Source organism: Carassius gibelio, chromosome B5 (genome assembly GCF_023724105.1).
Source record: "Carassius gibelio isolate Cgi1373 ecotype wild population from Czech Republic chromosome B5, carGib1.2-hapl.c, whole genome shotgun sequence".
NCBI classification, from domain to species: Eukaryota; Metazoa; Chordata; class Actinopteri; order Cypriniformes; family Cyprinidae; genus Carassius; species Carassius gibelio.
The window spans coordinates 12774976-12798405 of record NC_068400.1 but is presented as its reverse complement, the minus strand read 5'-3'; the positions used below and the strand labels follow the sequence as shown (position 1 = coordinate 12798405).

At 35.5% G+C, this 23430-nt stretch overlaps 1 protein-coding gene across 2 annotated transcripts in view; it reads right to left on the bottom strand.

Annotated features, from left to right (window-relative positions):
• The window catches only part of bmpr1ba (bone morphogenetic protein receptor, type IBa), an 80188-nt gene that overhangs the window by 36209 nt on the left and 20549 nt on the right, over positions 1–23430 (bottom strand). Inside the window, exons 4-5 of one of the 2 annotated variants that reach the window (XM_052556466.1) lie at positions 5591–5825; positions 1–201 (exon numbers count right to left, since the gene is read on the bottom strand). Coding sequence is in view for 1 of the 2 variants with exons in the window: in XM_052556465.1 (XP_052412425.1) it covers positions 5591–5669 (79 nt within the window). In the remaining variant the exon portion in view is untranslated. The remainder of the gene's footprint in view (positions 202–5590; positions 5826–23430) is intronic. The other variant, XM_052556465.1, reaches the window with a different exon arrangement.

Below are 23430 nucleotides of genomic sequence, written 5' to 3'. Positions count from 1 at the left end.
CTGTAAGGAGTCCAACCATTATTAATCAGTGCCATCAGAGAATAAACCTCCCAGGAAAAGAGGTGAGAAGGTGATGAGAATGCTGATGAAAGGCAGTTTTTCCTCTGGGATGTGAGACGTGCCCTCTGTCCAAGCCACACAGGAAGTGAGTGTTTCAGACTGCGCTGTCAGTGAGGTGTGATTGAGAAGACCACCACACAACTGCAAGACGGAAACATTTTGGTCTCTGTTATTTTTTCAATAAATTAACTTTCTGTGGCTGATCAGAAATCATAAATAAACCAATGTTGAGCCAAAATGGTTTATACTGTTAAGTATTTATCTAGCTGGGGGAGCAAAAGAGTACCACCAACAAACCTCAAAAACTAGAAACCATGCAAAAACAAATAAAATCTTCATTTATAGGCATGCAAGATTTGGATAAATTGCAATAAATAAATACAAAAAAAAAAACGAACATAAAATTTGTTTGCCAAAATGCTGTGTTTTTATATCAATATGACTATATTAATATTAAAGGGGTCATATTCAAGTTTTCCTTTCTCTTTGGAGTGTTACAAGCAGTTCGTGAATAGATGAGATCCATAAAGTTGCAAAGACTAAAGACTTAAACCCAAAGAGATATTCTTTATATAAGTTAAGACTTATCCACACCCTCCTAAAATGTCTCGTTCTAACACACCCCCACGTCTACATCATGATGTGGGCAGATTTGCATAATGCTGGCCAAATGTTCACGCAAAGAAAGAAGACGTGACTTTTATTCTCGCTGTTGCCCTCGGTCTCAGACGCGTGTGGAGACGCGGTTTCGTTGTGAAAGCAAAAATACTTTGCTTGGTCTTCCAAAAGAGGACACAACTAGAAATCAGTGGTTAAGTTGTATTTACAACACTGTTCCGGAACAGCTCAACCCAAATATTCAGATTTGTGCAGCACATTTTATGGAGGACTGTTTCCTGATCCTGGGAGAGAAGACTACAGTGCCAGCTGTTCTGACTCACAGTCTGTAAGTACAAAGCCGATTCCAAAAAAGTTGGGACACTGTACAAATTGTGAGTAAAAAAGGAATGGAATAATTTACTAATCTCATAAACTTATATTTTATTTACAATAGAATATAGATAGCATATCAAATGTTGAAAGGGGCTCATTTTGGATTTCATGAAAGCTACACATTCCAAAAAACTTGGGACAGGTATCAATAAGAGGCCGGAAAAGTTAAATGTACATAAAGGAACAGCTGGAGGACCAATTTGCAACTTATTACGTCAATTGGCAACATGATTGGGTATAAAAAGAGCCTCTCAGAGTGGCAGTGTCTCTCAGAAGTCAAGATGGGCAGAGGATCACCAATTCCCCCAATGCTGTTGCGAAAAACAGCAATATGAAGCAATATAAGAAAGGAGTTTCTCAGTGAAAAATTGCAAAGTGTGTGCGTAAGGATTAAAGCTGGAAGACCATACTGGATGCCCATGATCTTCGGGCCCTTAGACGGCACTGCATCACATACAGGAATCCTACTGTAATGGAAATCTCAACATGGACTCATGAATACTTCCAGAAAACATTGTCAGTGAACACAATCCACCATGCCATTCACCGTTGCTGGCTAAAACTCTATAGGTCAAAAAAGAAGCCATATCTAAACATGATCCAGAAGCACAGGCATTTTCTCTGGGCCAAGGCTCATTTAAAATGGACTGTAGCAAAGTGGAAAACTGTTCTGTGGTCAGACGAATCAAAATTTGAAGTTCTTTTTGGAAAACTGGGACGCCATGTCATCCAGACTAAAGAGGACAAGGACAAACCAAGTTGTTATCAGCGCTCAGTTCAGAAGCCTGCATCTCTGATGGTATGGGGTTACATGAGTGTGTGTGGCATGGGCAGCTTACACATCTGGAAAGGCACCATCAATGCTGAAAGGTATATCCAAGTTCTAGAACAACATATGCTCCATCCAGATGTCGTCCCATCAATTACAACATCATGACTGTGTAGAAGAAGGATCCAGGTACTGAAATGGCCAGCCTGCAGTCCAGATCTTTCACCCATAGAAAACATTTGGTGCATCATAAAGAGGAAGATGCGACAAAGAAGAATTAAGACAGTTAAGCAACTAGAAGCCTGTATTAGACCAGAATGGGACAACATTCCTATTCCTAAACTCGAGCAACTTGTCTCCTCAGTCCCCAGACGTTTGCAGACTGTTATAAAAAGAAGAGGGGATGACACACAGTGGTAAACATGGCCTTGTCCCAACTTTTTTGAGATGTGTTGATTCTGTGAAATTTAAAATCAACTTATTTTTCCCTTAAAATGTAAAATTTTCTCAGTTTAAACATTTGAAAAGTCATCTATGTTGTATTCTGAAAAAAATATTGAAATTTGAAACTTCCACATCATTGCATTCTGTTTTTATTCACAATTTTGTCCCAACTTTTTTGGAATCTTTTTTTTATATATGTAACAGATTTGCCATTGATTCAAACAAGAGTTCTGAGCCGTGTAGAGCAGAGCTTGTTGTTTGTGATTTCTCCGGTCACAAATGCAGACATGGTTTTATGTTTACCCAAACTCACAGAATGTGTGAAGCAGCATTTACTATGAACCGATCCACTCTGAAACACTGAAAACACCAGCTGCTCATGTGTAAAAGAACACAGTGTCGTACTTCAATCTGAAACATGCAACACATGCATTCATTTAATCAAATCACAGGTTTATTGCAATTTGGGTTTCATTTGTGCAGCCCTACTGGTTTATATACTCAACAAGTGGCAGACCCGCATCCAATCCCACACAAACATATATGCTGATACTCAGACATGCATGAACTGGCGTGGCGGCAGTGAAAGTGATGGAGAGGCTGAGATGCTGTGGACTCTAAATAAACTCTAACAGAGACACTGCAGTCTCCGCTTTGCTCGCTAGACAGCGGATGAGTTCATTGTGCGCCTGGGTGTCGGGAGACAGGTCTGGACCATGTCTGAAGGTTATTATGGGATGGGAAATGATGGAAATGGCTGATGATGGAACATTCACTCTCTCTTTATCGCTCAGGAGGCAAGGGAAAGCATGAAGTGAATATGAGAGTACACACTAGCCAACACAAAAAGGATAGGAACATCTTTTTTTTAATCTTAGATTTAATAAATTATATATATTTAATAAATGATCATTTTACTTACATTACAACATAAAATGTATTATAATTTATTATAATTTTTTTTAAAAGATATTATATTTTATTAAATACTACATTTTGTATTGATTGCATTATCAATATTTCATATTTTTTCTGAATTAATAAATATATTTATATATTATATTTATTACATTTTATTATTTAAAGGCACAATATGTATAAAAAAAATATTAATTAAAATATTCAAAAATCACTAGAACAGTGTTATATATTTTGCTGACTTGTGTACTTAGATTATCCCAAATTTTAGATAGTAACTCGTCCCTGGTCATTGCATTGCCGCCATGACTTCCGGTTTTGTTTTGTAGAAAACATGGAAACACCAAAGACACTTTAATATGTTAGACATTTTATTAAACAGATGACGACTGCACAGAGTAGCATTATAACAGAACTTTCAAACGTATCTATTATGATAAAACAGCTCTGCTTTACCCTACATACGCACGACCTGAAGGAGCGAAAGCAGTTGACTGAGGAATAATAAAAGCTGTGTCACACTTGTTCAGCAGCCTCTTTTCGCTTCAAAGGTTTTCAGCCTTACCCTGCTTCATACTACGATGCTAATAAATCTTTCATACATTAGCCCACCCATGAACATGATTTCTGCCTAAGTGCCGTCAGATTGCATCGGCTGTTGGGATGAAGACCACAACTCCCATGATTCCACAGTCTGTGACAGCATCATCAAACTACGCCCTTGTTCTTTGTGTGCATATTGTGCCTTTATTTATTACTGAATCATTTATTAAATAATATAATTAAATATATAATTTAATAAACATCACAAACACGCTTTAAGCAAACACTATTGTAAAAGAATTTGTTAAGTTTGAAATGGTTAAACAGAAGATACACTAAAATGAATAGGAAAAATGTGTGAACTTAAGGAGAATTAACTTCATATATATATCCAGTAAAAACTAGAAGAAATTGAGCAAAGTCTTATGCTAGTTATGTCGGAATGCAGTGACTTTCAGACAGTGTCCAAATACTTATTGATGCTTCTGTACATGTGGCCATTGGTACACCAAATTAGTTTTATACTACAAAAACAGCTAAACAACATATATATCAGCAAATATAAAATTACATTACTTCACTATGCAATTAAACCCATTTCCAGAAGGCAAAGTCATTGATTTTTAAAATAACAAAATAACTAAGTCTGGCAAGAAAACACAAAGTCAAACATGTGTTTGAGAAATAAAGTCTGCTGTACAGATTAAACACTAAGTGATTTCAAAGCTGGACCTCCAGCTGTGTGTAAAACAAGGCTGATAGCACACTACCAAACAAGAAACACACACAGCAACACCTGGCTGATCACTACCACCAAACACACCACATATACTGTACATACCAACAGAAAAATACAGATCAACAAGTTGGAATTAAATGACACCGCTTCAGATAAATATCAGTCAACTATAATGTTTTTATATTAAATTAAATTATATTTTATACAATTTTAACTAATAATATTTATAATTGATCAACAAATTAAAATAAAATTAGAAAATCTAATTTAGTACGATATATTACTGTAAATAATTTATATTTTACTTTACGATTTAAGTTCATTATATTATAATACAAATATATATTTTAAAATATTACTGAATATTCATATTACATTATATTTTAGACTATTATTATTATTTCTTATATTAAATTATTATTATTCATAATATAGTTTTATTCACATCTATCACTAAATAAATATATCTCAATCTCTTCAAGCAAAAACATTTCATGAAAAGTAATTTGTTAGGTTTGAAACTTTGAGACATTGAGCAAAATTTAAGAAAAGTGAAGTTAGTAAAGAGAAAAATGGCATATAAGATCTCTTTAATCATACTTGTTTCTCCTAGATGGAGCGGTAACCCTCATAGATGCCAATGAATGACTAATATGTAAACTTTAACTTCTGTTCTTCTCCCCAATCTAGTATATTTGCTTGCCTCAAGATACTAATAAGACTAAATGGAGAGCAAACAGAGACTTTCATTTAAGTAAATGACACCAGTAATTTCATCTGTTTTCAATAAAGTCTCAAAAGAGATTTTAATAATGTGCTCAATCCTACCAAGACACAACAGTCTGCCATCAACAGACAACAGAGATATCAATATGAACTCAAGTATTTCTCATCAAATGCACACAAAAGCAAATGCTATTCTGTTTATTTTATAGCTCTATACTGACTGTATGTCAGCCACTGATAAAGTGAAACATAACTGAGAAGTCAATTAAAGTATCCTGAGCTATACAACAGAATGTGAATGTGTGCGGCGATCCGTAGAGAGACCAGCTGTATTACAGATCCTGCATTAAACACACACAGAACTACATTCAGGAAATCATCTGAAGGTTGACACTCACCCAAGTTCTCCTCCACGAGTCCCAGAAGCCCAATGACCAGCACACAGACCCAAAACAAGCTAGTCCTCAAGAGATCCATCTTCTGTGTGCGCAACTCCAGCGAGCGAGTGAATCCCTCAGCTGTCTGCTTAGCACACACTCTTGAGTGAGTGTGTGTGTGTATGTGTGTCCTCTACAGAATGTGAGAAACTGCACACCCCACAGCAACCTCAATCACAGCTTCACACCGACTGCCCTAGTGAGAGAGAGACAGAGACAGAGACAGAGAGAGAGAGAGAGAGCGGGAGAGGGGAGGGGATTATTCACAGTCTTACACACAGTAGCCTCAGTGTAGTGGGGCCAAACCCCACCCCCACTTTGAGACCACGCCTCCATATTGTCACCTCACCCCCCTTTTGCCCTCTTTTTACCAAACACACCAGCTGAATGCAATACAATGCAAGAATTTTAATTTATTTTTATAACTTTTTGCTTAAATGGCTTAAAATGTCTTAAAAATTAGTTGAAACAAAAGATGTAAAAAAATCCTGTTATAGACGACAGGTCAAGTTAAGTACTTTGCATTGTGGGATAAAGTATTCCAGTTTCTTTTATACTGCACATCCCTGCAAATGTCATTCAAGTTTTCCAAGTATACAGATAGTTTACATACCAGGGTTTTTATATTTAACTAAATTAAATTAACTGAAAAGAAAAGATCTAGTTGCCAATGTAACATTTATTAAAATAACAAGCCAAATATAGTAATAATAATAATAATAATAAATAAAAAAAAATTAACCTAATTCAAAACATATATCAGTAAAAATATGAAAATACTATTGACATTTTACATAGATTGTTTCTGTATTTGTATTGTCACTGATTAAATAAACAGTTACTAAAATAACACTACCGCATACTGTGCATACTACAAAAATAGTGTGAGTATAAGATAGTATGATATTTTATTTTAAACAGCCACTGTTCATGCATGTTTGATTGACAGTGCAATGCAATTCATTGCAAAAAAATAAAATAAAAATAATTAATTACATAAAAAAAACACATTTGCTGAAATTATTTAGCAAAAATCACATGATAACAAAATATATTAAAACAACATTGTTGTACAGTATCATGGTTACCACAGTTAATGGCACTACTATGAAAATGCAAAAGGGGCTATGCAGATCAGAACAACTCAAACACTTCAAGAAAAGAAAGAGAGCTAACTAAAACTAATAAACAAGCAAACAAGAGAAAGAGAGGTCAAATGGACCGTGCTCCCTTTTACTGAGGCTTCTGGATAACCAATCAACCAGTAAATCTGTGAAACACACAAACACACCTCTCCCAAACATAACGAGCAGTGATGGAGGTCAACTTTAAGCTTTGACCTCTGACTCTTCTTACAATTTGTACTAGGTTGACCCTTAACCCATATCAAACTCAGTCCGAATGAAGCTGGAGCAAAAAAAAAATCCTTTTAAAGTAAAGACAAAAACACACAAGCTTTGTTCCCACCTACAGAGGCCACATACTCACCGCAGTTAAATAAGATTGACACTCCTTCTTTAAACACTTGACCCTGTTGTGTACACAGTTCTGATATTTACTGATGTGACAACCAAACTCAATCTTAAAACATTCAGATTGTGAAAACACTGCAAGAAAATAATTTTCCTACCTGGACTTGTCTTAGAATTGTCTTGTTTTCCAGTACAAATATTGAAACATTTATTCTTAAAACGTACGTTTTTATAACTTTCAAAAATGTACACGTAAAACAAGAACAAATATAGCTGCAAGCAGCGATGGCGGGCTCAAGCCGTCAGTGCAACGCCACCCCGGTGGCATCAGGAAAACTGTGCCCAGCGGGCATAAGCATTTACAGTAACCCTCTGGCAATCAAGTTTTAAGGGATACAGCAGTTAAAGGGTTAATCCGACCCATCTAGACTTTGAAATCACATACACAGAACAATATATATAACTTTAGTAACACTTTATTTTAATATATATATAAAAAAATTTATAAGGTGTGCATTGTAGCTGACACCTAAATTAACACATTAAAATTGTTTTGTGACTGCAAGTCTTTCTCCTCAAATGCTATTGAGCTTCAAATTTGCATTTGAGCCCATGTGAAAAAGTAGCATAATTTACATATGACTTACAGTTTGTTTTAATAAACATAAAACATTCAATTTAATTGTGCATTATAGCTGTCACCTAGATGAACAATTACAGTTGTTTTTATGACTGTAAGTCATTCTCTTCAAATGCTACTGACGTTAGAAAAGTGTATAACAATATCACATGTAACTTTAGAGACAGTCCCTAAATTTGAGACTCTCGAATGTCCAATGTCAAGCCAAATTTATGCCTGTTTTTTTTTTTTTTTTTTTTTACTTTCTTTAGTTTTCTTTTCTCTGTCAATTACGAACATTCAGCCGCAAAAATGAGGTGTGAGTGATCATGAGCGCAGATGGGAGAATGGTGCAGGTTTTTTTGTTTGTTTTTTTTAGCAACTGGGATGGTGTCCCCTCTGGAAGTTTGTGCCCTATGAAGACTGCATACTCTGCATATAGGGAGTCACGGTACTATCTGGAAGATATATTCCTCAAATTGTCGTACAAGAGGAGGGGATGCTAGTCCTTCAAGAATCACTCAAAATATTCTGTTCATAAAGCCAATATATAAAGTCTTAATATATAGTATTCCACAATACATCATGCTATTCTAATTAAGTCATTTTTTGGGATCTTTTACGTCTCTCAGAACCTGACACATTGTAATTCTGAGACTCCAGGAAAGTTGCAGTTCTGGAAAATGGTGGCACTGTAGACTAAATGCTCCCTGATAGTGTCACACCTAATTCTTCACTTTAATTCTTAATTCTTTTGCAGTTTAGGTGTTTCTGTTCTTCTCCACCTGTTTTTTTATCTTTCTGACCCTTCTGACCCAGTAAGCATTTTGCTGTCCAGTGGTCATGTCTTTACTTTGTAATTACTGTAGTGATCTAATTTTGAATATTTCTCATGAGGATCTAATAATTTTGGGTTTTTTTCAGTCTGAGTGAAATGTCTTTTTTTTGGCTCATTTTATCAGTAAAGTAAAAGTGCCTTTATAGTTATTTTTTTCTCTTCCAGTCTTCATGGTCAACTACGTATATATCACACTCGTTGCATTCTCTAGTGCAGCTCAACCAATTCACATCCCATTCGTCAATATTTGTGATTTCACAAATCCCGGAAAATGCTTGTTGTAGTCCAAACAATTTTTGTTGTAGTTTTTAAAAAGTGATTTTTGTATAATTGCGCATGTTTATATTTCATATATATATATATATATATATATATATATATATATATATATATATAGCTTTCCAATGCCGTTGCTGTTGATAATAGGATTAAGCAAGTGTAGAACACGTACAAAGACAGACGCAGATGCATAACAAATGTCTTTCTTTATTTCTTGAGCTCCATTAAACATGATCTCAAACTTCTTGTGGCCTCTCCTTATTCACATGTACACACAAAGCCATACCTTATGGACCGAATTCAACTAGAATCCACCTTACGGGCTAATATGCCATGTGCTCAAAAACTGTGCTTCCCAGTTACCAACACTGCAACACACACAGTTCTTGCTTAGGTGCTCTAATTAAACATAACCACAGCACCACCAAGTGGACAAAACCTTTACCATCCCCAAAATGTCTCCTACTATATATATATATATATATATATATATATATATATACACTTGATAAAAAAATGAAATATAGACGTATGCAATTATATATATATATATATATATATATATATATATATATATATATATATATATTTCAAGTGTACAGTTTACTTTATTGCATATTGAAATAAATATTTCTGAGTTCTGTATCAATCTGTGTTGTTGTTTGTTTATTTTAATTTTTCTTAGGAAGATAACTGACCCTTTTCTTTTGTAATAGATGTGCTGTTAATGTTAAGACAAGGCTTTATAAAGCATAAACTGACTATTTACTAATGAGTGCAGTTATTATAAAGTGTTACCAATGCATTTACTAATGTTAACAAATTAGACATTATTTTACAGTGTAATCAAATCCTTAAATGATTTATATGTGTTTTGTAATGATTTTATTGACCTATAAGCATTTGTGAAAGTTCTGCTTGCATTGCAGCTTACTCTTCATCTGTGAGCTGAACAGATTTACTGTTACATCCATGAGATTATGTAAATTCAAATAATATCATGTCACAGGATGTCAGAGGTCAGTATCAAATGAGTTTGAAATTATTATTTGCAGCACATATAAGGTTTTTTAGGATTTTTAAAAATCCCTAAAACTGTCAGAAAAGGATAAGGCCTAAGATATTTCTATGTAAGTGGCTAAATGTATTTATGTTTTTATAATTATAATACATAAACTATGAAATTATACAAAATGTATAAAAAAATTAAATAAATAAATACGGCACACACATTTAAAAAAAGCAGCCAAGACAAATGAATTTCCTTTTTATATGTATAGATTAAAAGACCGAAGCAGGTAAATGCGGTCACTTAATATTCTCAACAGTTTATGTTCACGTGGCTGTTTTCGTTTATATTCGCCAAGCTATTATGCATTTTGAAATAATCTTGTCCGTGAAGTGTTCGTTCTTACGACGAAAGGCAGAATCCTGCAGCTCGAGAGATCAATGTTATTCTGCCAGTCGCGGTGTCAAATAGTCTTGCACACTTAAACGGGTCACAAACACCTGCATTAAGCTCTAGTTGTGTTATAATGGGTGCATTGTGTGCATTTGTGGCAATATTCTATTTTAAAAAGCTCTTAAACAAGAATAAATTCGCTTGTTTTGACATCGTGACACTGTGCGCGCTGATCGGAGCGGTGATTTCAGATATAGGCAGCCGCAAATAATTCATTTTCACACAAACAGTTCAAAAACATCTGAATTTAGCTCTTGGTGTGTTCTAATTGGTGAATTGTGTGATATCGCTTTAATATTTTAATTTTAAAAGCTATAAAACAAGAATAAACTCGTTTTTTTCTGAGCTCGTCATTCCACACTCTCATCCTCAGAGCGGTGATTCATCTCTCGTATTTCTCACGTATCACTGACCACACATCGATTATTAATGAGCCCTGACCTGATAATAATCATATATGTTGGTTTAGCTTGTCAGTGTGAATTAAATCCAAGTATTTATTTGTATTTTAACCGATTTAAAAGTGAAAATTAAAGAGAGTCTCCTCCCTTTTTTTTTCTTTTTTTTTGCGGGAATTGCACCTGTAGGGGCGCTATTTCTCTCAGACAATGGAAGTCTAAGCACACACACTCAAACAGAGGGACAGAGTGAGATGAGATGTCTGACAGTTTTTTTAATTTTCTGTTATCCATACAGTGTTGTAAAGTCATGAAACTATGCATATTTCCTCAGAATGACTTTTTCATCTGTATGAAAAAAAGTTTTGAAGTGTTTGGAATTTAAAAATGCAGGAAAATTGATAATTCCATTTTTACTGTCATTTAAAAAAATTACTACGACAAAACCGTTCAAGCTATCCAAAATCCATTGGCAATTTAAGTTCATCAATGTTTTGGCATCATGTAGACAAAGTTTGGTGTGTATAGTGTTACTCTCCTCTGAGCAGTATACATTAATTCACAGCTAAATGAAAAAAAAATCCACATTCAAATCAAAATAGCCGACTTCCTGTTGGTCGTAGCTGATGACTGTAAATTAGAAAGTTGTCCGTCTTGATAAGAAAAATTTTTGTACCGAGTTTGGTGTCTGTAGCTAAAACTAACCCCCCCACTTTTGACAAAAGGTGGCGCTATAGAGTGCCTCTTCCACGCCCTCTTATGAACTTTTGCCAGTGTCTAGTTATCATAAATACTGATATGTGTTCTGAGTTTGTTGAAATTCTAAGCATGTTATATGCCTCAAAATCACCTGAGAAGTAGTCCAGTTTGACATGTTGCCACGGCAACAATATTTTTAGATATCGATATCCCCCCAGCAGATTTATATCGGCTGTGTTTTAACATTATTCTGATGAAGTTTGAAGCTAATCGAGTAAAAATAAGATGCTGAAATCAAAGCATTTTGAAAATGACACACTTCCTGCTGCCAGTTGGTGGCGCTATAACTTTGACTCCTAATAGTCACATATATGCGATCGACCTCATACAATGAATAATCTGATGAAGTTTGATTAAAATCAGGAAATGTATGTGGATGGTATTAGACACTTCCTGTTTCTCATTTCTCGCCATAATTTCAGTGCCTCGCCACGAGCAAACCGTTCGAGATATCAAAAATCCCCTGGCAATTTTTCATCCCCAATGTCTTGAGATCACGTTGACCGAGTTTGGTGGCAATCGGCAAAAAAACCTATGACAAGTATTTCAAATTCCAGAGCATGCGCTTTTTACATAACTCTAAATAGCTGACTTCCTGTTGGGCGGAGCCTATGACAAGCAATACGAAAGTTGTTCGGCACGATGAGATCTATATGTGTACTGAGTTTCATATGAATATGTGCAAGTATGTGTGAGCTATACATCAACATTTCTGACTGTCATCCAGGGGGCGCCGTAGAGCCCCTGTGCCACGCCCGGGCCCCAGCCTCTGCAGGCTCCTAAAGGCCACAGATTGCAAAGTGTGTGCAAATTTTCAAGAGTTTTTGAGTATGTTAAGGACCCCAAAAGCCCCCACAACTTTGACGACAAATATTAATAATAAACCCCAAATAGCCAACTTCCTGTTGGGCAGAGCCTATGATATGCAATACGAAAGTTGTTTGTATTGATGAGTTCTATATGTGTACCGAGTTTCGTACGTCTACATGCAAGTATGTATGATATATGGCCCTCCATATTCCAGGGGGCGCTGTAGAGCCCCTGTGCCACGCCCGTGTATCAGTCTCTGCCTGGCCCTAATGGCCGCAGGTTCCAATGTGTGTGCCAATTTTCAAGACTTTTTAAGCATGTTAAGGGCCCCAAAAGCCCCCGAAACCTTGAAGAAAAATAATAATAATAAATAATAATAATAATAATAACAAATAATCCTAAGGAAAACAATAGGGCTCTCGCCCTCCAGGCTTGAGCCCTAATAATCCTTAGAAGAACAATAGGGCTCTTCGCCCCTTCGGGCTTGAGCCCTAATTAAAGCTGCAAGCAGCGATGAACGGGCCCTCGCACCCGGGCTCACCGCCATCGTGTGGCTTTAGTAAAAAGGTGTACGTTGAGAAATATGCATTTAAACTCATAAATATAAGTGCAATATATCAAAGTTTATTCCATATGTGTGCCAATCTTCCTGTTGCCAGCAGGTGGCGCTATCGTTATAATGGAATATTGGCCTTCAGATGTGTTCAAGCCAGGACCCTTATCACACATGTGAAGTTTGGGCAAGATCGGACATTTTATGCCTGAGTTATAACATCTTTTATTCCCATGGCGAGACATCGAACTTCGTCATGGCGACATGGACATGCCTTTGAACAAAAACTCAAGATCTTCACAACTAAACATCACACAGGTCTTTAGATTAGACTGACCACAAAAAAGACATTGATGTCATAAAATTTCTAGGAGTAGTTTGTCACAGTGTAAAATATGTCACTTCCAGTTGCCAATAGGTGGCGCTATGACTATAACTGAATATTGGCATGTAGATCTGTTCAGGTGAAGAGTCTTATCAAAAATGTGAAGTTTGGGGCGGATTGGACATTGTATGTGTGAGTTATAGCACCATCATTTTTCATGGCGAATCATCGAAATTTGTCAGGCCGCCATGGACACGCCCTTTAACGAAACCTCAATTCCTTCGCAATTTAACATGGCAAAGGGCTTTAGATTACACTGACCAAGTTTGGTGTTGATCTGAATAAATCTCTAGGAGGAGTTCGTTAAAATACAACCCCTGAAAATGACAAAAACAACACCAATTTTGCAGGGAAAATTAAAAATAACCGACTTCCTGTTGGGATTCGGGTTTCGTACCAAGAGACTTTTTTGTAGCTATTGGTGTGTTACATATGTTTACCGATTTTCCTACATGTATATGACATGTAGCTCGAGGCGCACTCCATTGAAAATGTATAGGTGGCGCTATCGAGCCATTTTGCCACACCCAATGGAATATTAGCCTCCAGATGTGTTCAGGTCAGTACTCTTATCAAACATTTGAAGTTTGGGCAAGATCTGATATTTTATGACTGAGTTACAACAACTTCTACTCCCATGGCGAGACATCGAACTTTGACATGGCGCCATGGACACGCCCTTTAACGAAAACTCAAGATCTTCTCAATTTAACATCCTACAGGCCTTTAGATTAGACTGACGACAAAAAAGACATTGATGTCAAAAATTTCTAGGAGTAGTTTGTCGCAGCGTAAAATATGTCACTTCCTGTTGCCAATAGGTGGCGCTATGACTATAACTGAATATGGTCATGTCAAACTGTTCAGGACAGGAGTCTCATCAAACATGTGAAGTTTATGGAAGCATATGGGTAGCATTATTCAATTTGGGATGTAATATGCAAAATGACAATGCAATATGTAAAATGGCAATGCATTTCTGTATTTACATTTACATTTTCCAATACATTTGTGCAACGTTTGGTGCAAAATGAAAATGAAAATTAAATTACATAATTTTAATTTGCCATTTACTACACCAGTTTTAATATGTAAAATGAATATTAATTTTAACGCTTTATAAGTTGCAAAATTAAAATGAAAATGTATTACAGAAATGATTAGATATGTCTAACATGTTAAAGCAAAAACTGTGGCAAAATGATCATTTAAATGCTATTTTTCTTAATTGCATTAACACTCACAGTCAAGACACTTACGATTGCATTTTCATTCGGTGTCCCGCAATGAATGTAGCAAAACTCAATGTGCACATTGAAAATGCATTCCGAGCCGATCACGTGTCCCCGCCCTCGCGCCACGTCAATCATTGTGTGAACAAGGCGGGGCTTACAGAAGGTCAGAGACTCAAGTCTCAAGAAGAGGATTCAATCAAGTGAGACAACATGGACAAGACAGTTGGTCCGTGTATGTTTTGATCATTTCGGTTTATGGCTTCAATATTTCATTCGGACTTGTGGGCGGAGCTGAAACGCTGCTTTCATCTGATTGGTCGAATCGGATCGGTTTTCATCTGACAGCCTTCAGCTGAAATGTCTGAAACTACACTCACTGTTAATTAGCATAATATTTTAATCAGATGTAGCTGGGCACATAATTCGTGCTGCTGAGACCTGCAAATTATTTCTAGGTTGTAGTATTGTATGAATATTGTCCCACTGATAAAAACAGTGCAAATAGTTCTGTCCCTTTGGATAACAGTGAATTGGAAATTAAAATCAATAATAGACTGAACAGTTCCATGTCTGTAACATTTACCACTCTCATCTTTTAAGTCATAAGGCACTAGGTATGTGTGTGTGTGTGACATTAATAAATAATTGTAAAAATGAATATAGTTACATTTCTAAATAAAAATAGTAAAATTAGCTCTATGCTGCTCAGTGCTCCTGTAGCCTACCTCAGAGCGCCCTCTCGCGGCTGTAGACGGTAATGTTTTCTCTTGGTCTTGAATAAATGTGACATATAGTCCAGTGCGACTTATATATGTTTTTTTCCTCGTCATGACGTGTTTTTGGACTGATGCAACTTATACCGAAAAATACAGTTAACATTATTATTATTATTTATTATGAGAGTAATTGACACAGACTAGAACTTTAATGTTTCACCCAATTCAGCTCATATCTTTAGACTCGTCCGACTCGTGTTGCTTGTATAACTGGCCAGACTTACCTTCCCAAAAAATCCTATTTAATTTTATTTCATAAATTTAACTATATTTATTTCCACTTTACTGTTATCCAAAGGGACAGAACTATTTGCACTGTTTTTATTAGTGGGACAATATTCATACAATACTACAACCTAGAAATAATTTGCAGGTCTCAGCAGCACGAATTATGTGCCCAGCTACATCTGATTAAAATATTATGCTAATTAACAGTGAGTGTAGTTTCAGACATTTCAGCTGAAGGCTGTCAGATGAAAACCGATCCGATTCGACCAATCAGATGAAAGCAGCGTTTCAGCTCCGCCCACAAGTCCGAATGAAATATTGAAGCCATAAACCGAAATGATCAAAACATACACGGACCAACTGTCTTGTCCATGTTGTCTCACTTGATTGAATCCTCTTCTTGAGACTTGAGTCTCTGACCTTCTGTAAGCCCCGCCTTGTTCACACAATGATTGACGTGGTGCGAGGGCGGGGACACGTGATCGGCTCGGAATGCATTTTCAATGTGCACATTGAGTTTTGCTACATTCATTGCGGGACACCGAATGAAAATGCAATCGTAAGTGTCTTGACTGTGAGTGTTAATGCAATTAAGAAAAATAGCATTTAAATGATCATTTTGCCACAGTTTTTGCTTTAACATGTTAGACATATCTAATCATTTCTGTAATACATTTTCATTTTAATTTTGCAACTTATAAAGCGTTAAAATTAATATTCATTTTACATATTAAAACTGGTGTAGTAAATGGCAAATTAAAATTATGTAATTTAATTTTCATTTTCATTTTGCACCAAACGTTGCACAAATGTATTGGAAAATGTAAATGTAAATACAGAAATGCATTGCCATTTTACATATTGCATTGTCATTTTGCATATTACATCCCAAATTGAATAATGCTACCCATATGCTTCCATAGAAGTTTGGGGCAGATTGGTCATTGTATGTCTGAGTTATAGCAACTTCCTGTTTCATGGCGAATCATCGAAATTCGCCAGGCCGCCACACACAGGCCCTTTAACGAAAACTCAAAAGCTTCGCAATTTAACATCGCAAAGGCCTTTAGATTAGGCATACCAAATTTGGTGTTGATCTGAATTAATCTCTAGGAGGAGTTCGTTAAAATACAACGCATGGAAATGACAAAAATGACACAAAATTTGCTCATAATATTAGAAATAACCGACTTCCTGTTGGGTTTCGGATTTTGCTCCAAGAGACTTTTTTGTAGGTATTGGAGAGTTACATGTGTATACCGATTTTCATACATGTACATGAAACGTAGCTCGAGGCGCACACCGTTGAACGTGTATAGGTGGCGCTGTTGAGCCATTTTGCCACACCCACTTCTGAAACCCATATCAGACGTAAATTTTCGCCAGTTCTGAGGTGTGTGCAAAGTTTCATGACTTTTCGAGCATGTTTAGGCCCTCAAAAATGCGATTCATCTTAGAGAAGAAGAATAATAATAATAAATATAGCTGCAAGCAGCGATGGCGGGCTCAAGCCACCAGTGCCATCGCCACCCCGGTGGCATCAGGTAAACTGTGCCCAGCGGGCACATGCATTCACAATATCCCTCTGGCAGTGAGGTTTTAAAGGATACGGCAGTTAAAGGGTTAATCCGAATCATCTAGACTTTTAAATCACATATACAGAACAATATATATATTAGTAACACTGTACAATAAGATTTCATTTATAAACATTATGTTAACATGAACAATATTTATATAGCATTCATTCATGTCAGTTAATATTCCAAACTTAAACATGAAAACATTGTTTTATTGTGATTTTTTTCCAAGTACATTTTACCAATTCCAAACCATATAAATCTTAATAACTACCATTATTTTTTATTTAATCATTTATGAGTGCTATACAATAGTCCAGGAAAGCTGGAAGAGAAAAACTCCTTATATTCATGTGTGCAGAATTATTAGGCATGTTTTCTTTTACAGATGAAATGCGCTAAAATAGACTTTTAACTCAAACTGTAAGGTCGAAAATTATGAAATACCCATGAGAAATATCAAACACAAATGCAATACAGAAATGGATAAGTTAAGACTTGACCATTGTACAAAAAATACTGACTGGGTCATGAGGTCAGAAAAGAAGAAGAAAAAAGCAGGTCAAGAAGAACTGACAAAAAGAATTGCAAAATAATTAGTAATTAATGTGAAGATTAATTTTTAGTCAATTCTGCAAGACAGACTTTTCAGGAAAGGAGGTGGAATAAAAATGAGCTCCTAAATCTTAATCCTGGATTCTGGAAGATATATTCCTCAAACCATCGAACAAGAGGAGGTGGTGCTGGTCCTTCACGAGTCACTCTAATCTGTTCATAAAGCCTATATATAAAGTCTTTATATATAGTATTTCACAATACTTCATGGTATTCTAATTAAATCATTTTTTGGAATCTTAAGTCTCTCAGAGTCCGACACCGAGTAATTCTGGAGACTCCAGGAAAGTGGCAGTTCTGTAAAATGTTGGCGCTGGAGACTAAATGCACCCTGATAGTTTCACACCTAATTCACTTAACACACACACACACACACATTACCCACAGTGACAGTGGGACTGAGTGACATCAGATGTATGATAGTTTTTTTTTAATTTTCTATCATCCATATAGTGTTGTATAGTCATGAAACTATGGTCATGAGACCAGTCATTCTGAGGAAATATGCCTCAGAATGACTGGTCTTCTATGTGTACATTTTTTTTTTTTTAAAGTGTTTAGAAGCTGCACTTTAAAAAAATAAAAAGACATTTACTGGTTCCTTTTTTACTATTATTTCAAAAAACATCACGGCAAAACCATTCAAGCTATCCAAAATTCATTCGCACCTGTTCTGTAAGATTAATTCTTTAAACAGTGGTAAAAGAGGATGTGGTGCTGAACCTTCAAGAGTCACTCAAAACGTATCTGTCCATAAAGCCTATAAAGAATTATTCTTAATATACAGTTCAAAATACTTCAGCTTGTTATTCTAATTAAGTGAGGGTCATTTTATCAGTAAAATATATACAATTCATTTTTTTTTTGAAAGATTTCTATAAATGATTTAAATCATACTCGTTTCTACAATAATTATTTAAAAGTAATCCTATAGCTCCCTCTGGTGGCCATTATAGGTACTAAGAATTGCAAGCTTGATTTATAAGTTATGATAGTTTAAATTTTATGCTGGCTCTTGAAAGTGATAAAGCTATGAAACTTACTGTGCTTCCTTCAAATGAGGACTTCTACTTATATAAAAAATTATGAAGATTTAGAATGAAAAATTGTAAAGATATAGTAAAATAACTATTGTATTTTTTTATGTTACTTTAATAAATCTCTATGGCAACACCATTTAAGCTATCCTAAACCCATTCACAATTTAACATCTCAGTATATTGGCATCATGTTGAAAAAGGAGTATGGAGTAGTATGAGTAGGAGTATGAATTCATTTGCAGGCTTTATCATAAATCCACAATAAAATTTCTGAGTTCTGTATCAATCTGTGTTGTTGTTTGTTTATTTTTATCTTTTATTTTTCATAGGAAGATAACTTACTCTCATTTTTAATAAATGTGCTTATAAACCAAGGACAAGCTATTTATAGCTGTATTTATAAACTGCTTACTACTGACTATTAATATTGGGACAAGGCTTTATAAAGCATGAACTGACTATTTAATAATGAGTGCAGTTATTATAAAGTGTTATCAATGAATTTGCTAATGTTAACAAATTAGACATTATTTTACAGTGTTATCAAATCCTTAAATGACTCATAAGCATTTGTGAAAGTTCTGCTTGTATTACAGCTTAGTATTGATCTGTGAGCTGAACAGATTTACTGTTACATCCATGAGATTATGTAAATTAAAATAAATATAATGTCACAGGATGTCATAGGTCAGTATCAAATGAGTTTGAAATTATTATTTGCAGCACAAATAAGGTTTTTTTAGGATTTTTAAAAATCCCTAAAACTGTCAGAAAAAGGTTAAGGCCTAAGCTATTTCTATGTGAGTGGCTAATTTTATTTTTGTTTTTATAATTGTAATACACAAACTATGAAATTATACAAAATGTATAAAAAGATAAATAAATAAATACGCACACATTAAAAAAGCAGCCAAGTCGAATGAGTTTCCTTTTTTATATAGATTAAAATTGAAGACAGAAGCAAGTGGTAAATGTGGTCACTTTAATATTCAAATCCAGTAGATCCAGTTTATGTTCACGTGGCTGTTTTCGTTTATAGTCGCCAAGCTATTATGTGTTTTGAAATAATCTTGTCCGTTATGTGTTCGTTCGTACGACGAAAGCCAGAATCCTGCAGCTCGAGAGATATATGTTATTCTGCCAGTCGCGCTTTCAAATAGTCTTGCACACTTAAACAGGTCACAAACACCTGCATTTAGCTCTTGTTGTGTTACAATGGGTTTATTGTGTGCATTTGTGGTAATATTTTATTTAAAAAAGCTCTTAAACAAGAATAAATTCGTTTGTTTTGAGCTGGACACTGTACGCGCTGATCGGAGGCGGTGATTTCAGATAGGCAGCTGCAAATATTTCATTTTCACACAAACAGTTCAAAAACATCTTAATTTAGCTCTTGGTGTGTTCTAATTGGTTGATTGTGTGATATCGCTGTAATAATTTATTTTTAAAAGCTTTAAAACAGGAATAAATTCGTTTTCTCTGAGCTCTTTACTCCAGACGCTCGTGATCACAGCGGTGATTCATCTCTCCTATTTCTCACGTATCTCTGGCCAGAAATAATTTATCCATGAGCCCTGAACCGGTAATAATCAGATATGTTGGTTTAGCTTGTCAGTGTGAATTAAATCTAAGTATTTGTTTGTATTTTTAACCGATTTAAAAGTGAAAGTAAAAGTCCGGGAATTGAACCTGTAGGGGCGCTATTTCTCTCAGACAATGGAAGTCTGAAGCACATATACTCAAACAGAGGGACAGAAGTGAGATGAGATGTCTGACAGTTTTTTAATTTTCTGTTATCCATACAGTGTTGTAAAGTCGTGAAACTATGCATATTTCCTCAGAATGACTTTTTCATCTGTATGAAAAAATTCTTTGACGTGTTTGGAAGCTGCAATTTAAAAATACAATAATGATTCCCTTTGTAAGGTCATTTAAAAAAATCACCACGGCAAAACCATTCAAGCTATCCAAAATCCATTCACAATTTAAGTTCCTATCAGAAATACTGATGTGTGTTCAGAGTTTTGTGAAATTCTAAGTATGTTATTTGCCTCAAAATCACCTGAGAAGTATTCCAGTTTGACATGTTGCCACGCCAACAATTTTTTAGATATCAATATCCCCCTTGCAGATTTATATCAGCTGTGTTTTAACATTATTCTGATGAAGTTTGAAGCAAATCGAGTAATAATAAGATGCTGAATTCAAATCATTTTGAAAATGACACACTTCCTTCTGCCAGTTGGTGGCGCCATAACTTTGACTCCTAATAGTCACATATATGCGATCGACATCATACAACGAATAATCTGATGAAGTTTGATTAAAATCAGGAAATGTATGTGGATGGTATTAGACACTTCCTGTTTCTAATTTCTCGCCATAATTTCAACGCCTCGCCACGAGCAAACCGTTCGAGATATCAAAAATCCCCTGGCAATTTTTCATCCCCAGTGTCTTGAGATCATGTTGACCGAGTTTGGCGGCAATCGAGAAAAAAACCTATGACAAGTATTTCAAATTCCAGAGCATGCGCTTTTTACATAACTCTAAATAGCTGACTTCCTGTTGGGTGGAGCCTATGACATGCAATACGAAAGTTGTTCGGCACGATGAGATCTATATGTGTACTGAGTTTCATATGAATATGTGCATGTATGTGTGAGCTATACATCAACATTTATGACTGTGTTCCAGGGGGCGCCATAGAGCCCCTGTGCCACGCCCGGGTCCCAGCCTCTGCAGGCTCCTAAAGGCCACAGATTCCAAAGTGTGCGCAAATTTTCAAGAGTTTTTGAGTATGTTAAGGACCCCAAAAGCCCCCACAACTTTGACGAAAAATTTGAATACTAAACCCTAAATAGCCAACTTCCTGTTGGGCGGAGCCTATGATATGCAATACAAAAGTTGTTTGGATTGATGAGATTTATATGTGTACCGAGTTTCATACGTCTACGAGCAAGAATGTATGATATATGGCCCTCCATATTCCAGGGGGCGCTGTAGAGCCCCTGTGCCACGCCCGTGTATCAGTCTCTGCCCGGCCCTAATGGCCGCAGGTTCCAATCTGTGTGCCAATTTTCAAGACTTTTTAAGCACGTTAAGGGCCCCAAAAGCCCCCGAGACGTTGGAAAAAAATAATAATAATAATAATAATAATAATAATAATAATAATAATAATAATAAAAAATAATCCTAAGGAAAACAATAGGCCTCTCGCCCTTTGGGCTTGAGCCCTAAATATCTACAGATGTGGGTAGACAAGCATAATTCAAGTGGAAAACAAGATTTGTTTTGGCAGATACTGTTCTTAAGCAAAACAAATGTTCATTTAGTTTTGATAGACTTAATAACTAACTTTTCTCAGTTTATATAAGAATTTTGTGTAATTTTAGATTTTTACTAACTGTAAAAATGATTGCTACGATTACCTATCATGACTTAAAATTCAACAATAGAATAATTAATAATCCATTGATTCAGATTAAAAAGGTAGGTGTTTGTGCTTGACTTCAGTTAAGTTGGATATTTAAGTTGTCTCGACAAATTTTAAGTTGTTAGAACTAACTGCAGCAGCATTTTTACAGTACTGGAAAACAAGACAAAAATAACAGTAGTATTTCTGAGTATTATGTACAGAGACAAATGTTTTTTTTCACAAGTGAACTCAAAAATTTATGAAAATCAGTACTAAATGTAATGCTGTCTTCATGTCAGGAGCAATGTATAAACATTTCAATGTTTCAGGTCATTACAAAGAAAAAGTATGTTTGTAATTGTAAAATTGTAATTGTATAAACTCCTATAAATATTGCAGTAATTCCTCTATAAGTAATGTACCGTTCACAATGCAATCATTCCCTTCGGGCTAAATCAAGCCCCACCCAACTTTTTATTGGAAATGCATCTCAATACAGAAATAAAGCAGTGTGTAAATGCCATTTTACTTTACTTTACAATGCTCTCTAGGAAGGCAGCTTAGGGATTTGTACTGAATGACATTTTCATTTATTTTATGACTGTTTGTGATGATCAAATGCAAATCTGATGCATTAAATCAGCAAACATGCATTCCCCACTAAAGCCATAATGGCAGTGACACCCTGACTAACACCCGCCAATCCATTCCATCTGTTAGCCGGCCCACGCTACAAACTCATCTTCCAAATGTTTGCTCCTGTTTTCACAGCTGACAGGAGGGATGCGTTAGTCTGTTAAAGGAGCGTTTGTCAGCTTTCGGTTCGTGTGAGTGTGTGTATTGATGCATTAGGAGAGGTGAGTGTGCTGTCGCTGCCATTATGTGGCGTGTCATAAAGAGAAGTGTTGATTGTCCAAATGTGGAGGTGAAAAAAATCTGCAGCAAAAATAGACCTTCAGCTGTCTGAACAACACACGCATGCTTTTGAAAACAGTGATCACCTAAATAGCACTGAAACTAATAAAAGCATAAACAGTTTAAGCCTAGACAACGGCTCAGACAACGGCTATGTTTCCAGACTCAGCGGGCTGCCAGTGCTGGCGGCATTTGAAGCCTGTAATGAAAGATATGAAGAGTATAGTTTTGGGTCCCAAAACGCTATAAATCCATTTTAAATTTGAGCAAAAATGTGTTTTCTTTACCAAGAAAGTGCCAAGATGAAAACCACTATTTTCTCTTTTTAAACTTTCACATAGTATTTTAGGTTTTAATAATATAAAAAAATTCAAATCCAGATTTTGATTTTCAAAACTTTATTATAAAATTTACTTTAT